Source organism: Dipteris shenzhenensis, chromosome 7 (genome assembly GCF_047967505.1).
Source record: "Dipteris shenzhenensis isolate YYH24624 ecotype China chromosome 7, Dip_SZ_1.0, whole genome shotgun sequence".
NCBI lineage: Eukaryota > Viridiplantae > Streptophyta > Polypodiopsida > Gleicheniales > Dipteridaceae > Dipteris > Dipteris shenzhenensis.
Window position 1 is genome coordinate 18,403,700 of NC_141602.1, and position 24,724 is coordinate 18,428,423.

General features: G+C 43.2%; 1 protein-coding gene across 2 annotated transcripts; it reads left to right on the top strand.

Annotated features, from left to right (window-relative positions):
- Positions 1-1,941: 1,941 nt before the first annotated feature.
- LOC147900040 (beta-amylase 2, chloroplastic-like) lies at positions 1,942-24,198 on the top strand. Of its 2 annotated transcripts, none has more exons than XM_087376801.1 (12): positions 1,942-2,319; positions 2,672-3,282; positions 4,803-5,081; positions 8,582-8,659; positions 18,183-18,386; positions 18,748-18,933; positions 19,400-19,564; positions 19,784-20,044; positions 20,183-20,401; positions 22,503-22,722; positions 23,440-23,733; positions 23,819-24,198. In XM_087376801.1, the coding sequence occupies exons 2-11, from the start codon at positions 2,962-2,964 to the stop codon at positions 23,454-23,456; spliced, it is 1,950 nt and encodes a 649-aa protein (XP_087232927.1). In that variant the 5' UTR covers positions 1,942-2,319; positions 2,672-2,961; the 3' UTR covers positions 23,457-23,733; positions 23,819-24,198. The 2 variants fall into 2 exon arrangements, with proteins under 2 accessions (XP_087232927.1, XP_087232928.1); XM_087376802.1 differs by having other exon boundaries at positions 2,675-3,282.
- Positions 24,199-24,724: the final 526 nt, after the last annotated feature.

Below are 24,724 nucleotides of genomic sequence, written 5' to 3' on the forward strand. Positions count from 1 at the left end.
ACATATCATGTAGTGTTAATACATAAATATTTGATGATCAGCCTCACACCCACATATGAAACCTCACCTAGATGTCTTATGATCCTTGCACACGACACATGCAATGTGATATGTGTGTGTGTGCAAGGATATGATCCTTGCACACACACACATACATGCAATGCATGCCCTATACATATATGTCTATGGAGACACATGTATACTGGCACTCCCTCGAATGGCTTACCTACTTTTGCTATGCAAGATTTGTGAGCAGAAGGTTTATAGGAATGTAAGCCAAAGGTATTGAAATATGAAGAATTCATAATGGAAGACTTCTTGACATGGAAAAAGATGAGACATTTCTTCATTTTTTACTTGTGGCATTTCTTAATGATATGTGCCATCCAAGCAAGTCGCCGGCTTCCCACCACCCACCCATACAATTTACATGACTTGAGAGGGCAGGCTGACCATTCTTTGAGCATGAGGTTTTCTCTTTTCCCCCATCCCCCTTTGTATGCCACCCCAAGGGTACCCATTGGGAACTACACCACGTTAGGGACACTCCCCCCTAGGCTTGTCATTCCTATATTCACGTAAGTGGAGTACCATTGCTTACCCACCCATTTTAGGCCGAGTAAGAGAGGGTAAGCAAAGTTTTTTTCAATTTGGGGCATTGGGTGCTCCCAATAACCACGAGGACATATGTTACTCTAGGGGATTTAGGAGGGGGATGAGAACTTTGGAGACGTTGAGCCAGATGGCTAATTGTGTGTGGTAGGAGAGGGAATATGGAGGCACTTAATGCCCTTTGTGCAAGGCTACTATAAGAGCACACATGGGGGGAAAAAAGCTCAGCTAGTTTAGTGTTGAATGTCAATCAAACTTACAAAGTTGGAATTCCAACGGAGAATCGGTTGGCAATCTAACTAAAAAGTCTTAAATTTTAAGGAGTTGGTTTCCTATTGATTGACGATTTGTTTAGCCGTTTGAAATTTTAACCGGTTGGATGTCGAAGCGTGAGGGCGGTTACACCACGTAGCCACAATGATGTGGACTAATGGTGGACAATCTTTCTTTACATACACTTGGAGATGAAATGATAGATTACAACTACATATGGGCAGGCAATAGTTGGGTCGAGCAAGGAAGCATTCTTGGAGCAAGTAGAGATGATGGGAGAAGAAGGTTGCTCGCAACTTTCTGGCATGGGCTATGATTTTTTAGGCAAGCTGGCAAAGTGTTTTTAATTTATGAGTTATAAAAATAAAAATCACACGTGGCTTAAGGATGGAGAGCTTGAATTTCAATTGATGGATGGAACTATAGTGCTTGCCGTGACAAACTGGGGTCCACGTCCTACTTCAGCGTGGGCAAGGAAGCTTGGCTATCGAAGCTTGGGTGCCAATGATGGTGCTGGCGCTCAAGCTTGTGTTTGATAGAACGAGAGCGAGAAGAGCAAGATGTGGGGACGAGGAGGGGCATAGTGCACAACTAGTGCACGTGACACTGTGCTTTTTAAACAAGTTAAATACATTCAAAAGGCCTACCCTGGAAGCTGAGAGAGAGAACAAAGGCCTGCCTTGGACTCGAAGTTGAGAGAGAGAAGAAGAAGAAGAAGAAGAGAGAGAGAGAGAGAGAGAGAGAGAGAGAGAGAGAACAATAAGTGGAAATCGAAAAGAAAATAGCTCCAAAATCATTTTCGCTTCTCTAAGCTAGGCAAGGGGTCAATAAGGCTTCCACGTCAAACGTGGAAGGGGAAAAAAAAAAAAAAAACTATTTGTCTAGCAATGTTGTGGGAGGGGGGGATGGGATGGGGGGGACTAATTGTGCGTAAATAAAAATAAAAATAAAAACAAGGAAAAAGTTTGGGGGGACTTATAAGATGTTTAATAATTAAAAAAAAAGGGTTATACAAAAAGGAGGGGGGAGTCATCCCTTCCAAGCTGCCCAATTATGAAAGGCTACTAAATAATAAAGAAGATGAAGAAGAACTAAGAAGAAGAAGAAGAAGAAGAAGAATTCTAACAAAAAGCTCAGTTTTTCCTGGCTATGGCGATTTCTTCATCACCTTCCTTTGCCTCCCCCTCTCACAGATCCTCCTTCCCTTCCTTCCTGCCTCCTTCCCTCCCTTCTCTCTCTCCTTTCTCTTAGACATCCGCCTTCTCCACCCTTCCCTTCTTCGCCTCGCCTTTCCATTCATCTTTCCCAACTCCCAGACCTCTGCAAGCATGGCGAACGCACCTTTCCTGGCCGATCGCTGACAACGCGCGCTTCCCCATGGCGGGAGTGTACCGCCCAGCTGGAGCTTCTTCGCTTCGATCGCCGATCTGTGAGGTAGTGTAGCATTTTTAGGATGGATTTCGAGCATAGCTTCTCCGTGCTGGAGCTCAGGGGTGCGCAAATCAGGACTTTCGTAAATTTTTTTGTGTGTTTGCGAGCGAGATGTCTGTGCTACAGCTCGCAATTGCAAGAATCAGAGGGAAGTTCTGAAGTTACAGGCGAAAGCGGCTGCAATTTTCATCACTTGATTTATTGTCTGTATGTACGAGCGTGCACCCCGGGTTTAGCGTTCAGATGCCTGCGCGTTTGACTTTACAAAAGCACTCCTTTGGATTCTGGCTCGCATTAGCTCCTGTCCCTTTCGATTTGTTTCACCCTTTGTCTTACCCCATCTCTCATTTAACAGCAGGATCATCAGGAAACCAGCGGGCAATTCATTCTGCTGCAGTATTGTGAATTGTGCGACGAAGCTCATAAATTCCCACATCATGGAGCGACAAAAGATCTTGTAACCTTATGGCATGGGGCGCTTTAACTTTAGCCACTTCGGCTATCGATATTCAAGGCCTAGCTCTGCCGGATGTTCGATTTGTGACTGCACTTTACTGCGCTCGACACTTAAGTGTGGATAGTGGACACGTTCGTGGTGTACTTAAGTGATCATGTCAGAAGCTTTGAGATGAAGAAGGTTGTATCATGGGATCAGTTGTCAGAGAAATGGACGTAGAGGCTTGCGGAAGTGGAAGCAGTGGAGAAGCGGAGGATAAAGCAGATGTAGTGCAAACTATGGTCATCGAGCAAAAAGTAAAGAAGGAGAGGTCCAGGGAGAAGGAGAAAGAAAGAACAAAGTTAAGGGAAAGACACCGCCGTTCTATTACATCCAATATCTTGGCTGGGTTAAGACGTCATGGCAACTACAATTTACCTATTCGGGCTGATATCAATGATGTGATCAAGGCCCTTGCTCGTGAGGCAGGCTGGACGGTCGAAGCTGATGGGACAACCTTCCGCTCAAAGGTTCGTGAGAGCTCCCTACTTGTTTCGTGTTCTTGCTTGTTAACAAATAATTCTCTCAGCAAACTCCACGTGCATTTGTTTAACAAGCGCAAGCGAGCATTTCACAATAATTTCGGTAAACAGACTGGTCCTTTGCAAGAACCTGAAAAGAAAGCTAGAGTATCACAATTGCTCAACAATCGAGGTGTGAAGTCAAGCCTCCCACATGCATGTGGCCTTTGGAAGTTTTTTTTGGCATGTAGATGGATGATTCCTGTTTCTTGATGCATATAAGGTTTTCTTCCTAAAGGTTCCTACCACACGGTTGAAGTGGCTGCCTGTGGGGCACCGGGGAGACTGTAGGACGATGTATAGTGAAAAGCAAGAGCAAGTACTTTTTCTTGAAGTGATTCTGCATGTTGCTCACTATTCAAGTAAAGTACAAGGGGAGCAGGCCCTGTCAGGGGGCTTTAGCGTCAGTTTGGAGCTGTGCTTTCTTTCCACAATGCATAGGTGGCTATGTGTTGTTTAATTTGCTCAGCTGCCATTCCAAGACGTGCAAATCCTCAGGGACACGGACCCCACCATAACTATTGTCGGTAGGGGGCGCTTTCTGGCAAAGGTCATGCATCTTTTAGATGCTCTCAACATCAAGACAGATTACTACTCTGAGGTTGCCCACAAGTTTGTGATACAAGAACGCTTGCAGATGTTTTGATTTTGGAAAGCACAAAGCCATGATTTTGTGCTTATTTTCAGAGCTCATGTAGTGGTCATATCATGTGATGGCATTGATACTGGCCAGGTTTATGTGAACTTATAGAGGTCACTGAAGGGCAAATTCCTTTCTTGAAGCTCAAGATTGGATCCCAGTTGTCGTTATTAGCTTTTTTTGCGCGATGAAGTATAAAATGAAACAGGTATTGCACTTGCAAACAGTTAGATTGATTTTTTTAAACCAGCCTTCTCCCGAAGTGCTAGCCTTTGTCATGAGTGAGACATGGAGCTTGGATAGAACCTGAGCATGGAGCTCTTTGTGCAACTGTATGCTCATGAGTGTTAGGTGTATTGCCTTTTTTGATGAAATATATGGACATAAACCTTCGTGCCTAGGTACCTTTATTTGTCATGCACATGTTCTATTATGATATGTACAGAGTATGAAAATGAAATCATCTTGTCTTCCCTGCAAGCTGTTCCTCGGATGAAGAAGATGTTGGCTAACTTCCCCTTTTTCCTTTGAAGAAAGGTAAAAAAGTATTGGTTAGCCTTCTTTGAAAGTACCTTCCTTCATCCGTCCTGAGTTTAGCTTTCACCTCTGCAGTTCTAATAGGAACTCAGTTTGGATATCTTGGTATAGATCCATACTTGTGCGTGAGCATGTGTGCATGCATGAGGTCATGCGTAGTCTTAAAGTTTAGTAGCACTGGAGAGGTTAAAAAATGCACTTTGTGTTGCTTTTTATTGATTGTTTTGACTTTACTGCTGCTGTCAGGTTTCCCTCGGACACTAATTTGGAATACTTTTTTTCAAGCTTGTAGGTACAATATCCACCTGCAGCATGGGTTTCTCCTCCTGTCAGTGGGAGTGCATTCTCTGCTGGACAATTTAATGGCTCTCAGAAACAGCTGCTATCTGATCTTACTGGATGTGATCTTAAGGCTGCTGAACCAGTCAGGATGAAAGATAGTTTTATGTGCAAACCTCCAGGTCAAATAAACTCAAAAGCAGGTTCACCGCTGCTTTGCACTAGCGTTGAAAGAGTGGCCGGTGAGCACAAAGCAAACATGAATGGGAACACGTTTTTACAGGGAGACCAGGTGTGTTTTTTGAATTATTGAAACACTTCCTGGGTTTTGCTTGATGATGTCTGTGTTACAAACAAGATCTTTTTTCTTGTAAACCTGTTGTTGCCTACTTTGCAAGGATCTTTGAAGTCTTGTTGTTTTGTTCCTGAAGCAAGGGAACCAGCATTCTCCTGGAAGAGATTCAGAGTTACATTCAGATTATTAGCAGGTCTAGTCTAATTGGTTAACATTAAAGGAATATCATGTGGGGATTACAAAACATCAACTCAAAGGAAAATTATAGTCTACAATAGGTTGAGAATCCAGGATCCAAGCACGGTCCGTGAAGAAGCTTTTTAACTTAAATAGCAAAATTTTGTTTCCTTACTGAGTTTTTAGGATAGCAAATCTGCATCAAGAGAGGTGTGAGTAAACTTGTAAATAATTTAAGAATGGTTCTGGGTAGATTTAGTATTTAAATAGGCTAGCTTAGATGGAGATTATATGGGGTTTATAAGTATATTACCACGTAAAGTGTTCTCTCCGTAAAATAGATTATGGGTATGTAAACTCGAAGAGCAATTAATCAAGAAAAGGAGCCATGGGGCGGGCACACCCACATAGAAGCCCTCACTCCAGCTTTAGACAGGAGATGCCCCATATCTCAACAACTATATGCTTTTTGTGATTCAGACTAGGCAGGTGATTACGATTCCCAGTCCACCATTCCCAGCAGAGCCTTGCACCACTATGTATCCAATCCATTCATCTAGTTCATTAATGAATAAACCAAATAGAGTTGGAGAAACATTTATTTCCAACCCATCCCCAGCTTTTATTTTTCTTCCCATAGTTCTTCCTTGAGTGAGCTTGAGGAGGAGCTGAGAGCGTTCAAAAAGCTTGAGGCTGAGCTGTAGTGGGGCTGAGATCTTGAAGGACAACTGTACAAAGAAAGTGGCAGGCTGCAAATCCAGCTCCGAAAATGTTGCTGCAGTCATTTGCCATTCCAGCAGGGGAAGCCCGTTTGCTTGTCTTTGACTTCAGGGGAAATGCATTTCCTATGACTATGCTGTGAAGGGTAAGCCACTTTTCCCTGTTCACCTTTCAAAGCACTAAGTGGGCATGAACACCCATATGAATACAAAAGAAAACCCATAATCATGCTCATAATGGCACCAATACATAGAGACAAAACTCTCAGAGTTCATGGAAAGATGGGAGCTGGCGGGGGCAACCCTGAGAGGGAGGCGACGGCGTGTGAGGCTGCTGTGATGGAGCATTGGCGGCTGTCGACATGTGTGGCCCGCTGTGGTCTCCTGGCTATGACCCTGTGGTGAACAAGTGCTGTTGTCACTTGTGTAGGTCGTGTCTTCAGTCTGGTGAGCATGGAGGGAAGGCCCCCTAATATGATTTGTGCCTCAGTCCGCTGGGCGAGTCTGGTGTATCTCTAGGGTCCTCACATCCACTGTCTCTGCAAGTCCTGCTGGTTGGTGCCGTCTGGCTGAAAAACTCAGTGATCATGCTTTTTGGGAGTCTTGTTGTATACCCTTATCTCACCTATGTGCCTGGAGTAACTGCTCCCTATGTCGAACAGCCTCATGGATGAAGGCTGCTAGGCATCTCTGATCTGGGTAGGCCAGATTGGATAGGGGAGCGCAGCCACATCCCTGAAGTGGCAGTGATAGCGACCTCTGATCATAATACATAGGGCATTCGAAAGCGAAGTGCTCCTCTGACTTGATCTCCTGGTGATCACATAGGTGCATATGTGACCCTCTTTGGGTTTGCCCTCTGCCCGACCAATCTCAATACGAAGTCGGTGTGATGACATGCGGAACTACCCGATCGATATTCTTAAGGAGTGGGAGAGGTGGATTCGTGTGTATCTTTGTGGATCGATGAAGCCCTCTGCTAAAATCCGTAGGCAGTGGTCTCTAAAAGCTGAGCTTCACAGGGAGCTCACAAGGTGCCAACCAAGTCCTGAATGGGTGTAACTGTTATTGATCCTCTTGGACCTGGTATGTGAGGGGGATGGGGGCTATACTGGAAGGGAGGTAACCTGTCTACGTGGAGCCCCAGGCTCTCAAACCTTCTGCATGTGCGTGCATACCAACACCTCTGGTCACCCTCTGCCGCCAGTGCCATGGACGAGGAAAAGGCCAACCTGGAAGTTTGCGTCGCCTTGTGGTGCAGGAGCGATACTGTCTGATGCGGTAGAGATACGTGGTAACTTGAAATGCTGCATGTAGTGGGGATGCTATGAACTCATTTGATGTGGGACCAAAGGCTTATTGCGAATCATCCGTGAAAGCATGAGAGCCTGAAGCCTCTCAACTCAAGCCCAATCTATATCTGATATGTCTGGCCCCCAACAAGGGCTGCCTTACATACCTGTTGGTCGGACCAAAGAGTCAAAGAGAAGGGATTTGGTCTGGGGGTCATGGAAGTGAGAATGAAAGCACTGCCACTTGAGTCTGGCCAGTGTGGCATCCCTTTGCTCAATCGGGCCTGTAATGTTGGTCGCATCATGAAGATCGGGTCGGAGAAAAGGATCAAGTATGTGTAGGATGCAACCACGTCCACCGGCAACCCATTTATTCAAGAAAATAAAAATCTAAGTACACCACATCCAGCTCTTTGTAGTTGCAGTTTTTAGGCATTTGGTATATTGGTCTAGTCCAATCTATAAAATATTCTCAACTTACATATCAAAAGATCTCATGATTAACAAGCGATAAGGGATCAATCTTGGCAAGGTTTAGTCCATCAATCTTGGCACAACATGGAAAGAGCTCGTGGAGGATGAATAACACCTTGCAGCTCTTTAGAAGGTTTCTCCTAAAAACAAAGTCTCCATTCTCTTTCTTTGGAGGCTAATGCAGTCATGTGATGTTCGGGTAACATATTGAATTCTTGGCGGTTTCTTAGGACTGCTGGCATCACTTATCAGAGGGAGTTTTAGGTGTACTCTTCATAAAATGTGTCAGAAACTTTCAAATAATTTTGCTTCATCTACAGTTGGAGTGGAAATTGATGCTTTGAAAGATGGCCAAGTGCTTTACTTATGTTGTGTGAGGGTGAGAATGGCTTGTTAGGATATCGGAGATATTGTTATGACTCATCAATGCGAAACATCAAATTTGTTGTCATTGAAGTGCTTTTTAAACTTCTCTGTATCTCGCAGCCTATGCTAGCATGGATTAGGTTGTTTCTGTCTAGTGATGAGCATTTGTACAAATTTGAATCTGAAATCTTGGTTTATATCAGTTGATGTGTCATTTTGATCATATCTGCATGTTCGGGCATACTGTAAGAGAATCTCATGTGAAGATTAATATGAAATTTTCATTATAACAGGATTGCAGTAACCATCAATTAGTATATGTTTCAACATATTATAAATGAAGATTGTATGAGTAGGTTTTCAAATCTAGTTTTCTAGCATTGAGGATTGTGTCAATTTTGGTCATTGAGAATTCTTAATTACCTGGTCCTTTAGACAGCCAAATGATGCATCTGATAATGATATGCAGGTGAAACAATGGCCAAATGCAGAATGCAACAGAAACTACTCAGGAACCCCTTACATACCTGTTTATGTCACAATCCCTGTGAGTAGAATTTGTTTAATTCGAAATTGTTCTGGAGCACCTGGAATATTCTGAAGCTACTCTTAACTATTATGCTATGTAATAAGATCTAAAATGGTCCTTTGGCTAAACAATTGCAGTGCCTTTCGCATTATTTTGTGCTGATCATGTTTTGTCACAGTATCTATAGTGGGAAATATGATTATGTATCCAGAGTAGAAAGCTCAAATCTGTATACAGAACTCATGCGGTTGTCTGCTTTATGTATCCTTCATACTCCAGCAAGCTGCAAAGAGACTCCACTTTGTAGGCTGGCTTGGGATAATTGTAATGTGTTGGAGATCAGTTAAAGACTGGTTGATTCTTGGTTTTTTTTTGTTGGCAATGGGGCTAGACCTTCGTCAAAGACCGCCTTGCTATACGATCATAACTTGATTTCAGTTTCTTGTGGTGTGTGCAAGTTCTCAACCTACTTGATTTAGAGCTTAAAGAACAAAGATTAAATCCTTTCCTTCAATTTGAGGAAAAAAAGCTAGCACTACCAGTATTCTTTATTTTGTACAGCCCTGTAAAGCTCTTTTATACTTTTGTGCGTTCAAGCAACCATGTATAAATATTATCTTCATGCTATACATGGCAGAGTCTTTGATTTTGGGCTTGTGAATTTAATGCTATCATTTCATATACATTTCTGACCTTGGATTCACTTTTTCAAGCAAAATTTAAACTCAATTTTCAAAACTGTTTTCCTGGAAGTGTTGAATGCTTCTTGCTCCTACATTGAAACTGCCAATGCCTCCCAAAAGCGACAATCGGGAGCTGCGCATACGTACACTATCAATAAAGAGCTGATAGGTCTGTAGGGCTTTTATCAATAAGAATAATAGCCAAAGTTGGTAGGTTTTATTTTATAAACTTAGTGCTTTTTTAAGCATCTGAAGTCAAAAAACTTTGTTAGGAAGTAATGGGTGATCGCAATAAAAGTTGGTAGGTTTTATTTGATAAACTTAGTGCTTTTTTAAGCATCTGAAGTCAAAAAACTTTGTTAGGAAGTAATGGGTGATTGCAATAAATCGGGCTGCATTTTGGGTAGAGTTATTGGTGCAGAGCCTTTGCATTCATGATCAGATCAAGTGTTGAAAGACTATATCCACAGAGGGGCATCTCAAAGGCGAAATTGAAATATCTATGAAAGTAATATTCACTAGAATGTCTGTACAACTTTGTGTTTTGTTTTGTTCTTTTGTGCACATAGCACCACATCACGAATAAAAGGTTCATGATGCATTATTTGCGAACCGCTTGAAGACTTGTTACATGTTAGTACTCAAACTATTGAGCTTCTACTCTGTTTTAAGTGTGCATGTCTGCATATGAATTTCTTTACAAAAGTGAATTGGAGCCCAAAGAACATTCAGGATACTGAGTACATTATTTGAGAGTGTTAAAATTAGCATATGTGAGGCAATATTGTTCAAATGAGCATCTGTGAGTATAGTATTTTATTGTTGTTAGAATCAGCATATGTGAGGCAATACTGTTGGACAATAGGGTCCATTGTCCCACCTGCAAGCCCCCACATGAGGAGAGCACTGGTTCCAGAGCCCAAAGAACATTCAGGATACTGAGTACATTATTTGAGAGTTGTTAAAATTAGCATATGTGAGGCAATACTGTTGGAAAATAGGGTCCATTGTCCCACTGCAAGGCTCCATATGTGGAGAGCACTGGGACATGGTATCAAATGTAGCATTGGGGGGTTTGAGAGTCGGCTGTGTGCGCTTCAAGTTTAGATGTCACATGGGCAGGAGGGAATCATCCACAAGGCAAGCCTGTGAGCATCGCCACACAGTCCAAGACTTACGGCGGGCAGAGGACATACCTGTACGGATATTGCAGCAATAGGTACGGATGGTGGAGGCCTGCAGGCTGTGCAATCATTGTACTAATACTGTGGGGCTGCAGCAGCAGGTACGGCAGCCTGTACGGAATGTTTGCAGGGCCTGGAAGAGATAGCTGCACAGGTCCGCAGATGGTCACGGAAGGAGCAGCAGGACTGTGCTCAGTCATGTGGGTCAGAGAAGACTTCAACAGGTCTCCAGTTTTACAGACTAGTCCTGGACAGGTTGGCAGTAGGCCTTATAAGGCCTGGTCCAGTCAGGTCAGCACCCAGTCTGTGGCTGGTTGGCTGGATCTACAGATCCAGTCAACCAGTCTATGGGGGCCTGGAGCCTTCTATAAATGGCCCCATCGTGGGGGACATGTAGCAGTGGAACTGGAAGCAGCCCTTACCTTGAAGCGGATCTTGGTGCATACCTACAGCCACTAGGAGAACACATGTATGCGGGAGGGTGCTTTCCAAGGACCTCTACGGATGGTCACTGTGGAGCACACAAACTGAGGGGTGAAACGACAGAAGTAGCAGCAGTATTTGAGCTCACCAAAGAGCATCCAGGGCAGTGGATTGCTGCATGGTTTGGGCTCTTTGGTGGAGCTTTCTGTAAGGAATATTTGGCTTAGATTTTTTGCAATATATTCTTATCCTGAATTTGGTGCTTATGAGTTCTCTTTTGTGGATACAGAAAGACATTCCCTTCTCTCTCTGAAAGATGCATCCGCTGGACACACCTTATCCATTTCTACTTCGCTGCATAGAGAAACTAGCCAAGGGTCTAGGTTTTTCTAACAAATACAAGATGGTAGCAGGGAATTACAAACAGCTGGCCGTTGCTTGTACGATTTTCTTACTGCTTTTCCAAACCAGAGTGGAGGTGTGAAATATATGAGGTAGCAAGCAAGCCAGCCTAAAGTGCTTGGATTGGGACAAAACATGAGGGAAGAGAAAAGTTTATGGAGTTGTGTGAAGGTGGGGCAGTATTATCAAGCCTTGCAATGGTAGGGCTTCAGCATGCGATTACTATAGGTTAATAGAAGGCGTAGTCTTAACAAACAGGAATGTTGCAAAGGAATGTTTTGGGTTGGAGCCTTGTAAGGCTTTCTTAGTTTAAGGGCTAAATCGTGACCCCTCTTTGTTGGAGCGTGTCTCCCTTCCTTTGATCTCAGGAGGAGGACGAACAACAGGAAAGTATGAATCTTAGGGGTGAATAGAGCAAACATTGAAAGCTCCTTGTTGACGTGGAAAGGTAGAGACCGAAATAAATGTTTAAAAAGCTTCCTATTTCCTGTTGAGACGGGTAGTCTTCTGTCATTCTTGGAATTGAAGGCTAGGATTGAAACGAGAAAGGTCTGAAATGACAAGTAGAAAAGATGAGCCCTTGTCCAAATGAGAAAAGATTATCTTTATGAGGTGCATACCTCTTCTCTCACTTCGTATTTTTTCTTCAGTTCACTTGTATGCATGGCCTTCATTACATATGCATTCCTTGCTTTATCCCCCCTCTCCCCATGAAAAAAGTACCTTCTATCGAAACTTTTGAAAACAGTCAGCTAATCCTGATATGCTGAAGGAGGGTCTTGGGTACCTTGTAGCATGCTTCTCCAGATCCTAGCTCATTACCTATAGTAACCTGGTAGTAGGTGCTAACAACCAGTGTGGTGGGCTGTAGAACTAGTGTATTCCTTGATTTGTGAAATTATAGAAGGTACTTGCACGCCATGCCTTGCATAAGTGGCCATGCCGCTTGTTGGTCTTCTTGGACCCCCCCTTTTGTACGTTGTGTCCAAATGACACCTAAGGTGTACACAATATCTAGCAAATGTTGACAAGAGTTTTAGCTGGATGAACCTACTACCCCCCATCGGTATGCTCCAACATACCACTAAATGGTCCAAATAGTGATGTTGACAAGTCTCTTCCAAATAATATCCTTGGGAGAGAACTCAGGCTGTTGCCGGGAGGCTAAAGTCGCATATAAATCTCCTAGCTTGTCAGTCTTTCCATATACTTGGTATGGAGGGAGACTGTCTCCATAGAGAAGGCGTACTATCCTCTGTCACCCACACAACCATCCCCCATGTAGTAATTGTTGTCAAATCCATCAAACTTCTGCTTTGATCCTAAGCAGACGCTACCGGATTCTTTGTATTGCTGGACAAGTCCTTACAGGAGTGGGATTTTGTGTCTAGCTTCCGTGTTGTATAGTAGTGGTTGACTCCATCCCTCTGCATTTGCTCCAACTATGTGGGAAATATTTCACAGCTAGAGTCTTTATTGGGTCTAGAATGTGGGATCACCCTTGCAATACCTGTCGCTTTAAAGAGTGTCTCTATCTTGAGGGGTTCCAAGGGGAAGCAGCTAGCTTTAAATGCTTGCTAATGCGGGGGTATATGGGAGAAAAGGGATGACTCTCAAGGAGTGGCCCTTCCAAAGCTATAGCCTCCATAGAGCATATTCCTCTTTGCCTTGTTTAGGGTTGATGGTCCCGTGCTTCCCCAGACGTCCCGTGACTTTGATCCTTTACCACTTTAGGAATCTCGCACTTGATCACTCAAAGGGTCTTTGATAGCTACGAAGGGATAGACGTAGGGCCTTGCCCACACCAATACTTAAGAAACAAGTGGGGGCATGTCTCAGAGGATTGCCCTCTAACATCTGTAGTGATGGGCCATAAAACAGGTGTTCTGGTTGGATGCAATTATGTGCCAACTATGTGCTCAACTGAGCACCCACTCGGGATTTGAAGCATGACTCCCTATGAAGCATGGACAGGTTGTAAGCCCGTCGTTTCCACATGCAGGTGTTTGGGACTCTTGCGTATGTGCACGTACCCTCTCAGTTGAGGCATAAGCTTGATGATAAGGTTGTCAAATGCATCTTCATTGGCTACATCTCACAAATCAAAGGTTACAAGTTGTTTCAGCCTAGCACAGGCAAGGTGCTTGTCAGTAGGGACGTGGTTTTTGCTGAGCATGCCCCTTTACCTTTGGCTGGACTGTAAAACACAGCCTTTAGTGGAAGCTTCTGATGTGTTTGATTCTATTCCTCCTTTCATAGATACAGCTGACACAGTGTAGAGCTCCATGCCACTAGCAGCTCCAATCCTCCTCCCATTGCTCTTGCTCAGCCTGATTTTCCACTGCCAGATGGCGATGCTATCGAGCAAGCATTTTAAGAGGAAAGGGCTGTCATGAGACATCAAAAATCAGTCCCTTGTTGGCTTTTGGATAGACCCTCAGGGACAAGCAGCAGATTGAGCCTTTGCCTGCCCGTAGTAAGGTGTACACAAACAGATGCAAGGCAATTTTTTGGCTGTAGCTTTGATTGCCACTGCATCTATTGAGGAGCCTCTATGTCACAAAGATGCATTTGAAAGTCATGAATGGATGCAGACCATGAGAGCTGAACTTGATTCCATTCAAGCAAATGGCACATGGGACTTGTGTGATTTTCTTGTAGGCAAGCGTGCCATCGGCACAAAGTGGGTTTACAGAAGTGCAAAGCTGATGGCAGTGTTGATTGCTACAAAGCTCGCCTTGTTGCGAAAGGTTATACCCAGCAGCACGGTATTGACCTTGAAGAGACATTTGCTCCCACTTCACGCATCACGACCATTCGCTGTGTCATTGCTCTTGTATTTCACAAGCATTGGGAGGTCCATCAGTTGGACATCAAGACTGCCTTCCTTCACGGGGATTTAGTGGAAGAGGTCTATCTCACTCAGCCTCCAGGATTTGAACTTCCAGGTCTGAAACTAAGGTATACCGGCTTAAAAAGGCTCTTTATGGTTTGAAGCAGGCACCATGGGCATGGTATGCGAGAATCTATTCTTTTTTGCTGCACCTTGGGTTTTAGAACAGCCCTATGGAGGCTACTCTTTATGTCCGGAAGAGTGAATCAGAATTTCTGATTTTGATTCTATATGTGGATGACATGCTTATCATTGGGCCAGACTTGCAGAAAATTGCAGTTTCAAGGCAGCTTCAGAACAGCCCTATGGAGGCTATTCTTTATGTCCGAAAGAGTGAATCAGAATTTCTGATTTTGATTCTATATGTGGATGACATGCTTATCACTGGGCCAGCCTTGCAGATTTCAAGGCAGCTCTGCAAAAATATTTTGCCATGACAGATGTGGGCCGGTTGCACTATTACTTGGGCATCTAGGTTGCATACGTTGAAGGGGAAATAATGATGAGTCAGTCCAAGTACATTGGACAGCTCTTAGACCACTTCCAGTTTGAAGATTGCAAGCTTGTTTCTACACCATTGGAGCTTGGCTTTCCTTTCGCCTCTGAGGATGGTGGGAGTGCACCATTTGATGCCACCCTTTATCAGCAAGCTGTGGGCTGCCTTATTTATTTATGTCATACGAGGCCTGATCTACAATATGCCATGTCCAAAGGTGTAAAAAATTGGGTAAGAATCATGGTGTATGGCCTTAAAGAGGACTGTGAGTGCACTTCTCTCCTAGAGAACTAGTCGAATCATTGAGGAGGGTGCTCTGGATTAGGGGCCACCCTAAGCCCCTAGTACCATGATGTCGCGATGGCAGCATCAATGCCCACAATCGTGCCACATGAGCACCTCTCAAATGTGCCACTCCTTGGGACCGCTCATCCCCCAACGCAGGAAGGCTGTCCAAGGCTCGAAGGAGCAGATGGGTCCGTTGTCTCACTGTGCCCGATTGATTTGCATGCGGTGGCCCAACATGTGCCTGTGCCCATCCCGATCAGGGACCTCTAGATGTCAAATCAAGGGTTGGTTTTGGACTCATCCTTGTAGTGCAGGCTGGCCCGAATGAGGCGGGCTGAAAGGTGCTGCCATACCCACATCAAGATCCCATTAAAGGTGACCCCATTAAAGTTGCGGCCTATTGGTATTGCGATAATCCTTTCTATCTTAAATGGTGCGTTGCCCTACCAGCTAGATTTAAATTTAGATGCTTGTTTGGGAGAGACTAAAATGAAATCGTTTAGACTTCACAAGCAGTTGTAGCTTGAATGAAGAGATTTGGACTACTTTTTGATTAGCCTTCTCCTTTAGTGCTAGCCTTCGTCATGGCTGAGTTTGCCCTTCACCTCCGGAGTGCCGACAGAAACTCAGTACGAAGACTTTGTATAAGTGGATGCTCAAGTATGTGTGGGTATGTGGATTTGTATGTGTGAGAGCATACTTTTATACTATGGTCTACACCCATTGTTGGGCGTTGATGACGTCAGTGGGGATGTCATAGTAGCTAGTCCCTGCCATGCATGATGGAGTTTATGGTTCTCGATCTTATGAGTGACTCTCGTGAGATTGAAACTGCACTATGTTGTGTTTTTAGAGGATGAGTTTGGGAATGTTCTTGGATTCATCTAGGTATATGACCCCTTTCCCATGAGAGGCGCCTTTGAGAAAATCCACCTGTGAGACTGCTGCTACTGCCCTCCTGTGCAGGGAGAAGCCTCGGGTTGGTTACCTCCTCATCTGTGAGCCCCAAAATGAGGAGTGCATCGCGGGGGTGAACCAAAGGGCAAACCATGAAAGGATGGGTCTGCCACATGGGCAGCAAACAGGCTGCCATGTGGGCAGCACAAGGGAGCAAGTACCTGGCAGATGGAAGCCACCATGGAGGACAGCAAAGGCATGGCATTGCCACATGGCTGGAGGGGGCAGAACTGTGCAGGGAATCTAGCAAAGAAAAATGCAATTAAGTGCTGACATCAGCAACTGTCTGGGTGTCCACATCAGCAATATGGACGTTTGCAGCAGACTGTACGGAGGGTGTTGGAGCAGATCCAGAGGCTGGAAAATGACTGACAGGAGGCGGAACAGGTGCAGCAGTATGGGGCCAGAAAAGGCAGAGAAAAGGGCTGAAAAGGGCAGTCCCCTTGCCCTTATGTAGGGCCTGGGATGGCTGGTTGGCTGGCCAACCAGGTTGGCCAGCATACAGACCCATGGAGGGTCCCCACAGTCCCAAATATAGGGGCTCACAGACCAGCAGCAGGCCAGCCCACTAGTGTTGGCCAGTCGGCCCATTTTGGGGGTATCCAGTCCCTATAAAAAGATGCATTTGGAGCCTCATACCTCATTCACCAGTGCAGCAATTCAGGGAGCAGAAAGGAGCCGCAGAGCAGCCTTCCTTGGGCCTATATTCAGGAGGTGAAGGAAGCTGCAGACTTAGCTCAGCAAGGGGCTGACCCTAGGCTGTCTTCCAGGGCAGTAAGGTACGGTGATCATGGGTGGAGAATCTACAGAAGGTCAGAGAGGACCACACGGGCTCAGGGATCTAGAGGTGCCAAGGAGATAGTAGGAGAACTTTTGTTAAGGTCACAGGACCACGGTTTGGTGGGACTCTGAGCCTCTCTTTTGTATTGTGTCGTGTTGTTGGACGGAAATATACGATTCTGTATCTTCACTGCACACACTCATGGTTGTGAAGTACACATAAGGAAAAAAGTTTTGGATTCTGTAGTCAAACACTTCTGCATGCAATCCCTGGGACGCTCTGAAGTGTTCTGCTGAAGGATACTCTCTATATAGGTTTGTTGTTGGAGTAGGAGTTTCTAAGGCTTTGTGGTAGATATCAGCTTTGAAAAGAGTTGCTAATCTATCAGAACATCTTGCCATTTGGACTACTGTATTTGGTATATGTATTTATATCTTAAATAGTATGAGCTTCTACCTCACACAACTCAAGAGGTGCCTAAATAGTAAACACCAGACCCGAAGTCTTTTGAGCATTTTGCTTTAATCTGCTGCACGAGGACCATGAATGGTTTTCTGAAGAGGGGTCCCTCATGGATTCTTTTATGAATTTATACATTTAAGTGCTCATTGTATTGCTTGTTAATCTGGAGTGGCTTCCAGTTTCCAACATTAGCATCATAAAACAGCGATTGCTTTCCTAAAGCACTCTGGCCTAATGTTTTCTCTGAAACCTCTCTGCCCCTTGCCCCCTCTTCCTTTTCTTTATGTCCCCCTTATCAGGCTTCAGCTTGAATAAAGTTGTTAACCTGTAGGAGCATCTTACCATTTGGACTAGCATGTATATTCCTTGCATGACCTAATAAAATGTACAAGTTGCACTACTGTGTGAACAATATGTATGGCACACAATACCTATGTTGTCTTAAGTCTCATTTTTAACTTTCACACTAGATTTTCCAAATGTTGGCGCTTGCTATGCTGTGTCAAGAGGAGAACCTTGTGGATTTCATCGATTTTAGATGTTATTTGCATGCTTATGTGGATAACCTCCTTTTGTTAACATCAGCCTTATTTCTTTCCCTAAATCACTCTGGCTTTTGTGTCAGCCCCTCCCCCCCTTCCCTTGCTTTCCTTCCTGCCTACCCTAATACCCCTCCTCTTCTTTTTTTCCAGTTGACTGCTCTGGGCTATCTGCCAGAATTTGCAGGGCATGTACCAGGGGTTTAAGTTGTCAGGACTAAGAAGCATGTTACACGTTAAAAGTTTTAGGTTTCTAACAACATTATTGGATATTTACTTTTTATAGTTCTGTCTTAACAGATGATCAAAACCGAATGCTGTATTTCCGGGGTTCTTTAAAATTGGAAGCTGTTGAACATCAGGGCATAGAGATGCAAAGAAGTATATTACAATTTGCATTTATTAATGGAATCTGTGACTATTTCCATTGCAGCTCTGTATCTTCAAAGACCAAAACCAACTGGTGGACCCAAATGGGCTGAAACAGAATTTGATCGAACTGAAAACTGCAAATGTTGATGGTGTTATGGTGGAGTGTTGTTGGGGTCTTGTGGAGAGAGAGTATCCACAGCAATACGACTGGTCAGGCTATGGGAACCTCTTTCATATCGTTCGGGAGGCAGAGCTAAAATTACAGGTTTTCACTCTCTTCCAATTGCTTTATCTTGTATTTTGTAGTTGAGGGAGATTTATATTGCTTGGGGTTTAATCTCATCTCACTCATAAATACCATTTAACAATCAAGATGCTTTTATTATATGATCATTCATGTAGGGCGAAGTACCGATTTCTGAGTTGTTTTACTTCAAATATAGGCGTAAAACCTGTACTTATTCTCTGTTCAAGTACTAAAATGTGACTTACGGTGAGAAGTGTCTTGTTACTCCTTCTCGTGGAAGATAATTGGAAGATATGCTTTAATCACGATTCATTATGATTTATGCAGTCTATCAGTCTTGAATTTTGTTTTCGCTGATATTTGTGCATTATTGATACAGGTAGCTATGTCTTTTCATGAGTACAATGATAATGATGTTCATATTTCCCTTCCAACATGGGTATTGGAAGTTGGAAAAGAGAATCCCGACATCTTTTTCACAGATCAACAGGGTAGGCGAAATCAGGAGTGTCTAACTTGGGGGGTGGACAATGAACGTGTTTTGGGAGACAGAACTGCTCTGGAGGTAGTATGCGATGATCTATTCTTCTGCTGTCTTCTGACATTTCTGAAAATTCCACATATAGATTGAAGATCATTATCATTATCTTTCCCTTTGCAGATATCTTCCTTTCTTCTTTATTTCTTGTTTTCTTTCTCTTTTGTTTATTTGTTGTATTTTAGTAAGCACTGGGTTTGCCCAAGAGATTCCGCGGGTCTTTAGAAACCCAGTATAGCTGCTTATGCTTGGGCTTTGATGACGACATAAGTGTTGCTTTGCTTGCTAAGTATGTCTTCCTTTTTGTTTTTCATAAAAGTTGTTGTTTACCTCTTTTTCCTTCTCTTTCTTTTTCTCCCTCTTTTTTTTTCCCGCCTTTCCTTTTTCTCTTCTATTTTCTGTGTAGAATTGTGGTCTTTAGAACAACAAAAAATCTAAATTTTAATGATTGGACTTATCCTAGTCTTACAAAGGTATATCTTTCCCTTTGCAGATATATTATGATTTTATGAGAAGCTTTCGACAGAATTTTAAATGCTATATCGAGGATAAAACGATTGTATGTGTCGAAGTTGGCCTTGGAGCTCGAGGAGAACTTCAGTACCCTTCTCATCCCAGGGTTCATGGCTGGATTTATCCTGGCATCGGAGAGTTTCAGGTCTCTGCATTATGCCCTCCCAGCTAGTTTGGTTATTGACTTGCATATGTTTACATTGGCAAGTTATTTTTGGAATTGGAATTTTGTGCTGCAAGGATAGATGTCTTGAATATGTTTAGTTTGGCAAGTTTCTTAGAAATGCATAGTGATTTATGTGATTCCTTCAGGTTTTCTTTGTACAAAACTTCGTATATGCTGACTGCCCAAATAAATATGCAGTGCTTTGATAAGTACTTCCAGAAGAATCTGAAGCTAGCAGCTGAAGTTCGTGGGTGCCCACAATGGGCCAAGGCACCACAAAACATTGGACACTATAATTCCTCTCTCCAGGATGCTCCTTTTTTCTGTGATGGAGGCGAATATGATAGATATTATGGCCGCTTCTTCCTCCATTGGTATTCCCAAGTTTTGATTGAGCACGGAGAGCAAGTTCTGTCTGTGGCCAACATTATCTTCAAGGGTACCAAGCTAGCTGCAAAGGTATGTATTGTGGAGAAAGATCCATAACCGTGGTGATGTCAAATATGGAAAATTCTTTCTTGTTAGATGTCTCAGCAGTAGATAATACGTGCAGGAGAGCTGTGATCTGTTTGTGGGGGAAATGCAATTGTTGTGCAGATATCAGGTGTGCATTGGTCATACAAGACAGCCAGCCATGCTGCAGAATTGACAGCAGGGTTCTACAATTCTTCTAATCGGGATGGTTATGTTCCCATTGTTACTATGCTAGCGAGGCAAAATACATGCCTAAATTTTGTGACCGTAGAGCCAGGATCTGTTTCTCAGCAGGAAAGTTTTTTCAACGCGTTGGTCTGTCCTGAAGGTCTTCAATGGCAGGTACCTAAGTCTAGTAGTTTCTGACACTTTGACCCGTATTTTTTTGAAAGGGAAATAGTAGAATTTTATTAATTATTTCCTCAATGTAATTGTGAGGAGAGGACAAAATTAACATTGTGCTTGTGACAAAAATGCAGGTGGTTCGCACATCTTGTACCATCCTCAGTAGGGACTGTTTCTTTAATTGTCACTGTCTCTGATGTTCAGTTTGCTTTTGTGAGCATTTGGATTGGTACCTTGCATTCCTTGACCTGGCCTAAACTGAATTTTGTATTCTTCGACCTCATGTGGAACCCTCAACTTGGGGTTGGGAAGTTTTCTGTAACAGTAGTCTACTGCTTCTTGCAGACTCCTCTTTAGGTTGGTTGCTGATTGTAAATTCTCGGCCTAGTTAGGGTCTGGTATGGTAGTCTATGTGAACTTCCAAATTCTGCTTCCGAGGAAGGTTTGGAGGACAAGTCTGTGGATCTTTGTTTGGGTCTGAGACATGGTTTCTTGACCCTGAGAACTAGGAAGCTTCTCAGTGATCTTGGTGGCCTCCAACTCCAAGGTTCCTCCATGATAGGACCTTTGGTAAGGTGGTTGATAATGTCAACTTATTAAACACAGACGTGGAGCTGGTTCTTCTTTAATAGTGCTCTTTGTACTAGGTCGCATGGGAGGGATGCCCGCCGCATTCTTAGGCCCTTTTGAGGCTTACAAGTTTGCTTGGCCTTCAAGTGTAGCAATGTATCCATGATGGCATCCATATTGAATGTACAGGAAAGCGATCTAAAGGGTTGATGGATGCTTAATCACTTGCTTGCAATTGATACACCCAATGTGCCTTAATCAATTGAATTTTAGGATCCTTGTGGAAAGAGATTCAATTGAGACCCTCTTCCTGTCCAATCTCAATGCATAGTTGGTATGAGGGAAGATGGAACTGCCCGATCGAAATCCTCAATCAGTGGGGGAGGTGGATGCTGTCCATCAGCTCTGAGTCTGTGGAGCTCTGCAAACTAGCTAATCTGTGTATTGAGCACTGAGGCATCGATCTACTCATATGGCCCTGAGTTTTCTAGGTCATGGGGTCACCTGCCTTGTGAATGGGAGTGATGATGTTAAGGGTCCAGGTGTGGAGGAAACCAGTGTAGACAGCTTCGCTGAAACCTGGGGCCATAGTGTTGGTCACCTGCCCTCCTGTGAGCCCCCCAATGAGGATAGCATGGGGCAGGTGTACCAGCAGAGAGCTAGAGGTGCCCATGGGGCATAACTGACAGCATTTGCAGGGCTGTCACATGGGCAGCATGTTAGCTGCCATGTAGACAGCATACGCAGCAGCCACTGGTGGGCTGGACAACTCGATGCTTCAGCTGCGTTATCTATCTCAGGGTGCCTAGTGGGGCAGTGCGGGCTGCGAGCTTGCTTGGAGACACGTTGCAACCTAAATATTATAACCCATGCGGACCTTATCCAATCCATGGTGGGTAAATCCCAACAAATATTAGAAGATTTTTCTACGCAAGGGGTTGAGAATGTCAGCCCTCATTTAGAAAATAACCATAGCCTAATCCTAGGTTGGCAGGTTGAAACTTGAGCTAGTAGGAGCTGATGTCTAGGTATGCCAATCAATTATGTGTCAATAATGATAGGCAATTTACAGCTATGTCCTTGGAATTAGGAAAAAAACTCTTAATGTACTAAAGCAAGCTTATAGATATACGCATGGGACTCTTTGCAAGGGCATAGGGAAACTTTTCTGCAAGAGATAGGGTTGACATCGAAGTTGGTGATGTGATAAACTCTAATGTAAGCTTAGCTTGGACACTATCCATAGCTCAAGTATGAAACTCTAATTGAGGGTTCTTGAACATTAAGTAACCTGTACTACTAAACGTTTGGACTTGTACACCATATCCATCATATCAACAAACTACACTAGACTCTCAAAGTGAGCAGGGCTTTTTTTTGCTATGAATATATGATAACCATTTTCTGAAAAAGGTATTGGTTAGGAAGTATTGAAGAAAAGGAAAAAGGACAAAAGAAGACAGTGGTTTTCTGTTTCCTTTTTTGTGTTGTACGGCGGAAATTTATGTTCTTCGTGGATTTTGTGCAGGTTTTCAATGCATGCTGGGAAGCTGGGATAATTGTGTCAAGTGGGAACACGCGTATGAGCTTTGATAAAGCTTACTTTGCTAAGATTGTTGCAGATGCGAAACCCCTTGATGATCCAGATGGACATCATTTGGCATCTTTCACGTATTCAAAGCTCTCTTCTCCATTATTAGAAAGAGCAAGTTTCCATGAGTTCAAGCACTTCGTGGCATGTATGCATGGTATGCTACTAAGAATATTATTATTAGTCTTTGGTTGATTTTATGCATTCTTCAGCTTTAGTAGGAGTATGTGATAGAAAGTGTGGTGGAAATTTGTGTTTTTGCTCAGCCAGACAAGTATGTGCATTCCATATGATTTATCATAGAGGATTGTATTACCTACATTAGAGAATTTAGTGGGTAGCCGATGAGAGGAGGCTGGTGTGTGTGAACAGAAGCATTCAAGCCTTGGTGGGACTGAACTTTTCCTATTGCAGTGAAGGAATTGCTTTGGATAATACCATTGCAGGTGATCCATTTGAGAAAAGAGCAGATATTAACCTGCATAAATGATTTAAAAATGAGTGCAAGTGCAGAGGGTTTACAAATCCCCTTGATGATAATTACTACTGCTGGAGAATAAAATAGTCCGTTGAGATACCTTACTGTACGATGGGCTTATATGCTATGGAACCTTCTGTTTCTTGATGATGGTTCCAAATCGATTATTTAACAGATTGCATGCCAAGCATATACACTCCCTATAGTCCTCCTAGCTATTTTTACTTTGGGTCAGCAGTAAAGGTTTCTTTGTGTCAGAGCAACTAGACGACTTTGTGGTAGTTGGAGCATCTCCTTTGTGCTCACTCTGTAAAATGTGTTGAGGAGATTCCCAAGTGATAAAACTGAGGAATGGCTATTGAGCTATGCACTAAAATAACTCAATTTTGCTTGCAGGATTTGCTCTTAACTAGTCATGATTGTGATTTTACTGGGAAAGTTATCTTTGAAAGCTTCTCTGCACCAAAGGAGCATTAAAGATCCTGTTTATGAAGACTCGTTGAAAGCTTCTTGGCACCAAAGGAGCATTAAAAAATGAGTTTTTCAATGTCAATAGTACTCTTAAGAATAGGTAGTTTCAACAGGACTTTTTGTATTTTATGAGAGCTGGTGGCTGAATCTGGAGGGTTACAAAGCATAGTCCCAATCCTGCCACAAGGTATTCATCATCATGCTTCAGGAGCTTTACAGGTGGGTCCCAAGTCATGTTAAAATCTAAATTAGGGGTGCTTGCCAAATCATTATTTAGTATTTACAATCTTTCTTTTATGCGCAGGTTTAAAGCAAACTGTATTTTACAGAAGAGATTCAAGGTTTACAACGCCAGTAAGTTTTGGTCAAGGTAGCAGTGGCTGGCCGAAAGTGTACACAATTGGTTGCGTTTTCTCCCACATTGGATTCCAAGATACATCAGGTTTATGGGATTATAGTTTAGGGTTATTTTTGGCCACCATACAAGTCTTTATATGTATTGTTTAGAAAGCCAGACAATTCAGATCTGGTTTACAAGGTGACAATCATTAGTGTTGAAATTGTGTTTGCTCTATGTGGTGCCCAATGAAGGACAGTTCAGATGTCCGCATGTACAAGGGTGCAGTTAGCATTAGTTTCTTTGTAATCAGAATATTGTGGCTTCCTGTCTGGTCTTTCACAGCAGATATGGTCCCCTATCACTTAAGAGGCACATGCATATGCACATCCACAGATAATCTAGATGAGGGAAGTCTGTCAATTTTAGAGATTTCTTTGTTGATCATTTACAGGGTGACAATCATTAGTGTTGAAATTGTGTTTGCTCTATGTGGTGCCCAATGAAGGACAGTTCAGATGTCCGTATGTACAAGGGTGCAGTTAGCATTAGTTTCTTTGTAATCAGAATATTGTGCCTTCCTGTCTGGTCTTTCACAGCAGATATGGTCCCCTATCACTTAAGAGGCACATGCACATGCACATGCACATGCACATCCACAGATCATCTAGATGAGGTAAGTCTGTCAATATTTAGAGATCTTTGTTGATCATATACTATTTATAATATGCATTCTAAATTAACTAGAGAATATTTATGATGCGTCAGATTTTATTACAAAATGGATACTAACTACAATGCAAACTACCTGTAACATATAGAGTATGATATAGAGGAGATATACATGATGCAGCTTTTCATTATGCTGACAGA

Coding starts and splice junctions, on each gene's coding strand:
- LOC147900040 (XM_087376801.1), top strand. CDS start 2,962: ATGGGATCAGTTGTCAGAGAAATGGACGTAGAGGCTTGCGGAAGTGGA. Junction 18,934..19,399: donor GAGACAGAACTGCTCTGGAG/GTAGTATGCGAT, acceptor TTCCCTTTGCAG/ATATATTATGATTTTATGAG. Junction 19,565..19,783: donor CTGGCATCGGAGAGTTTCAG/GTCTCTGCATTA, acceptor ATAAATATGCAG/TGCTTTGATAAGTACTTCCA.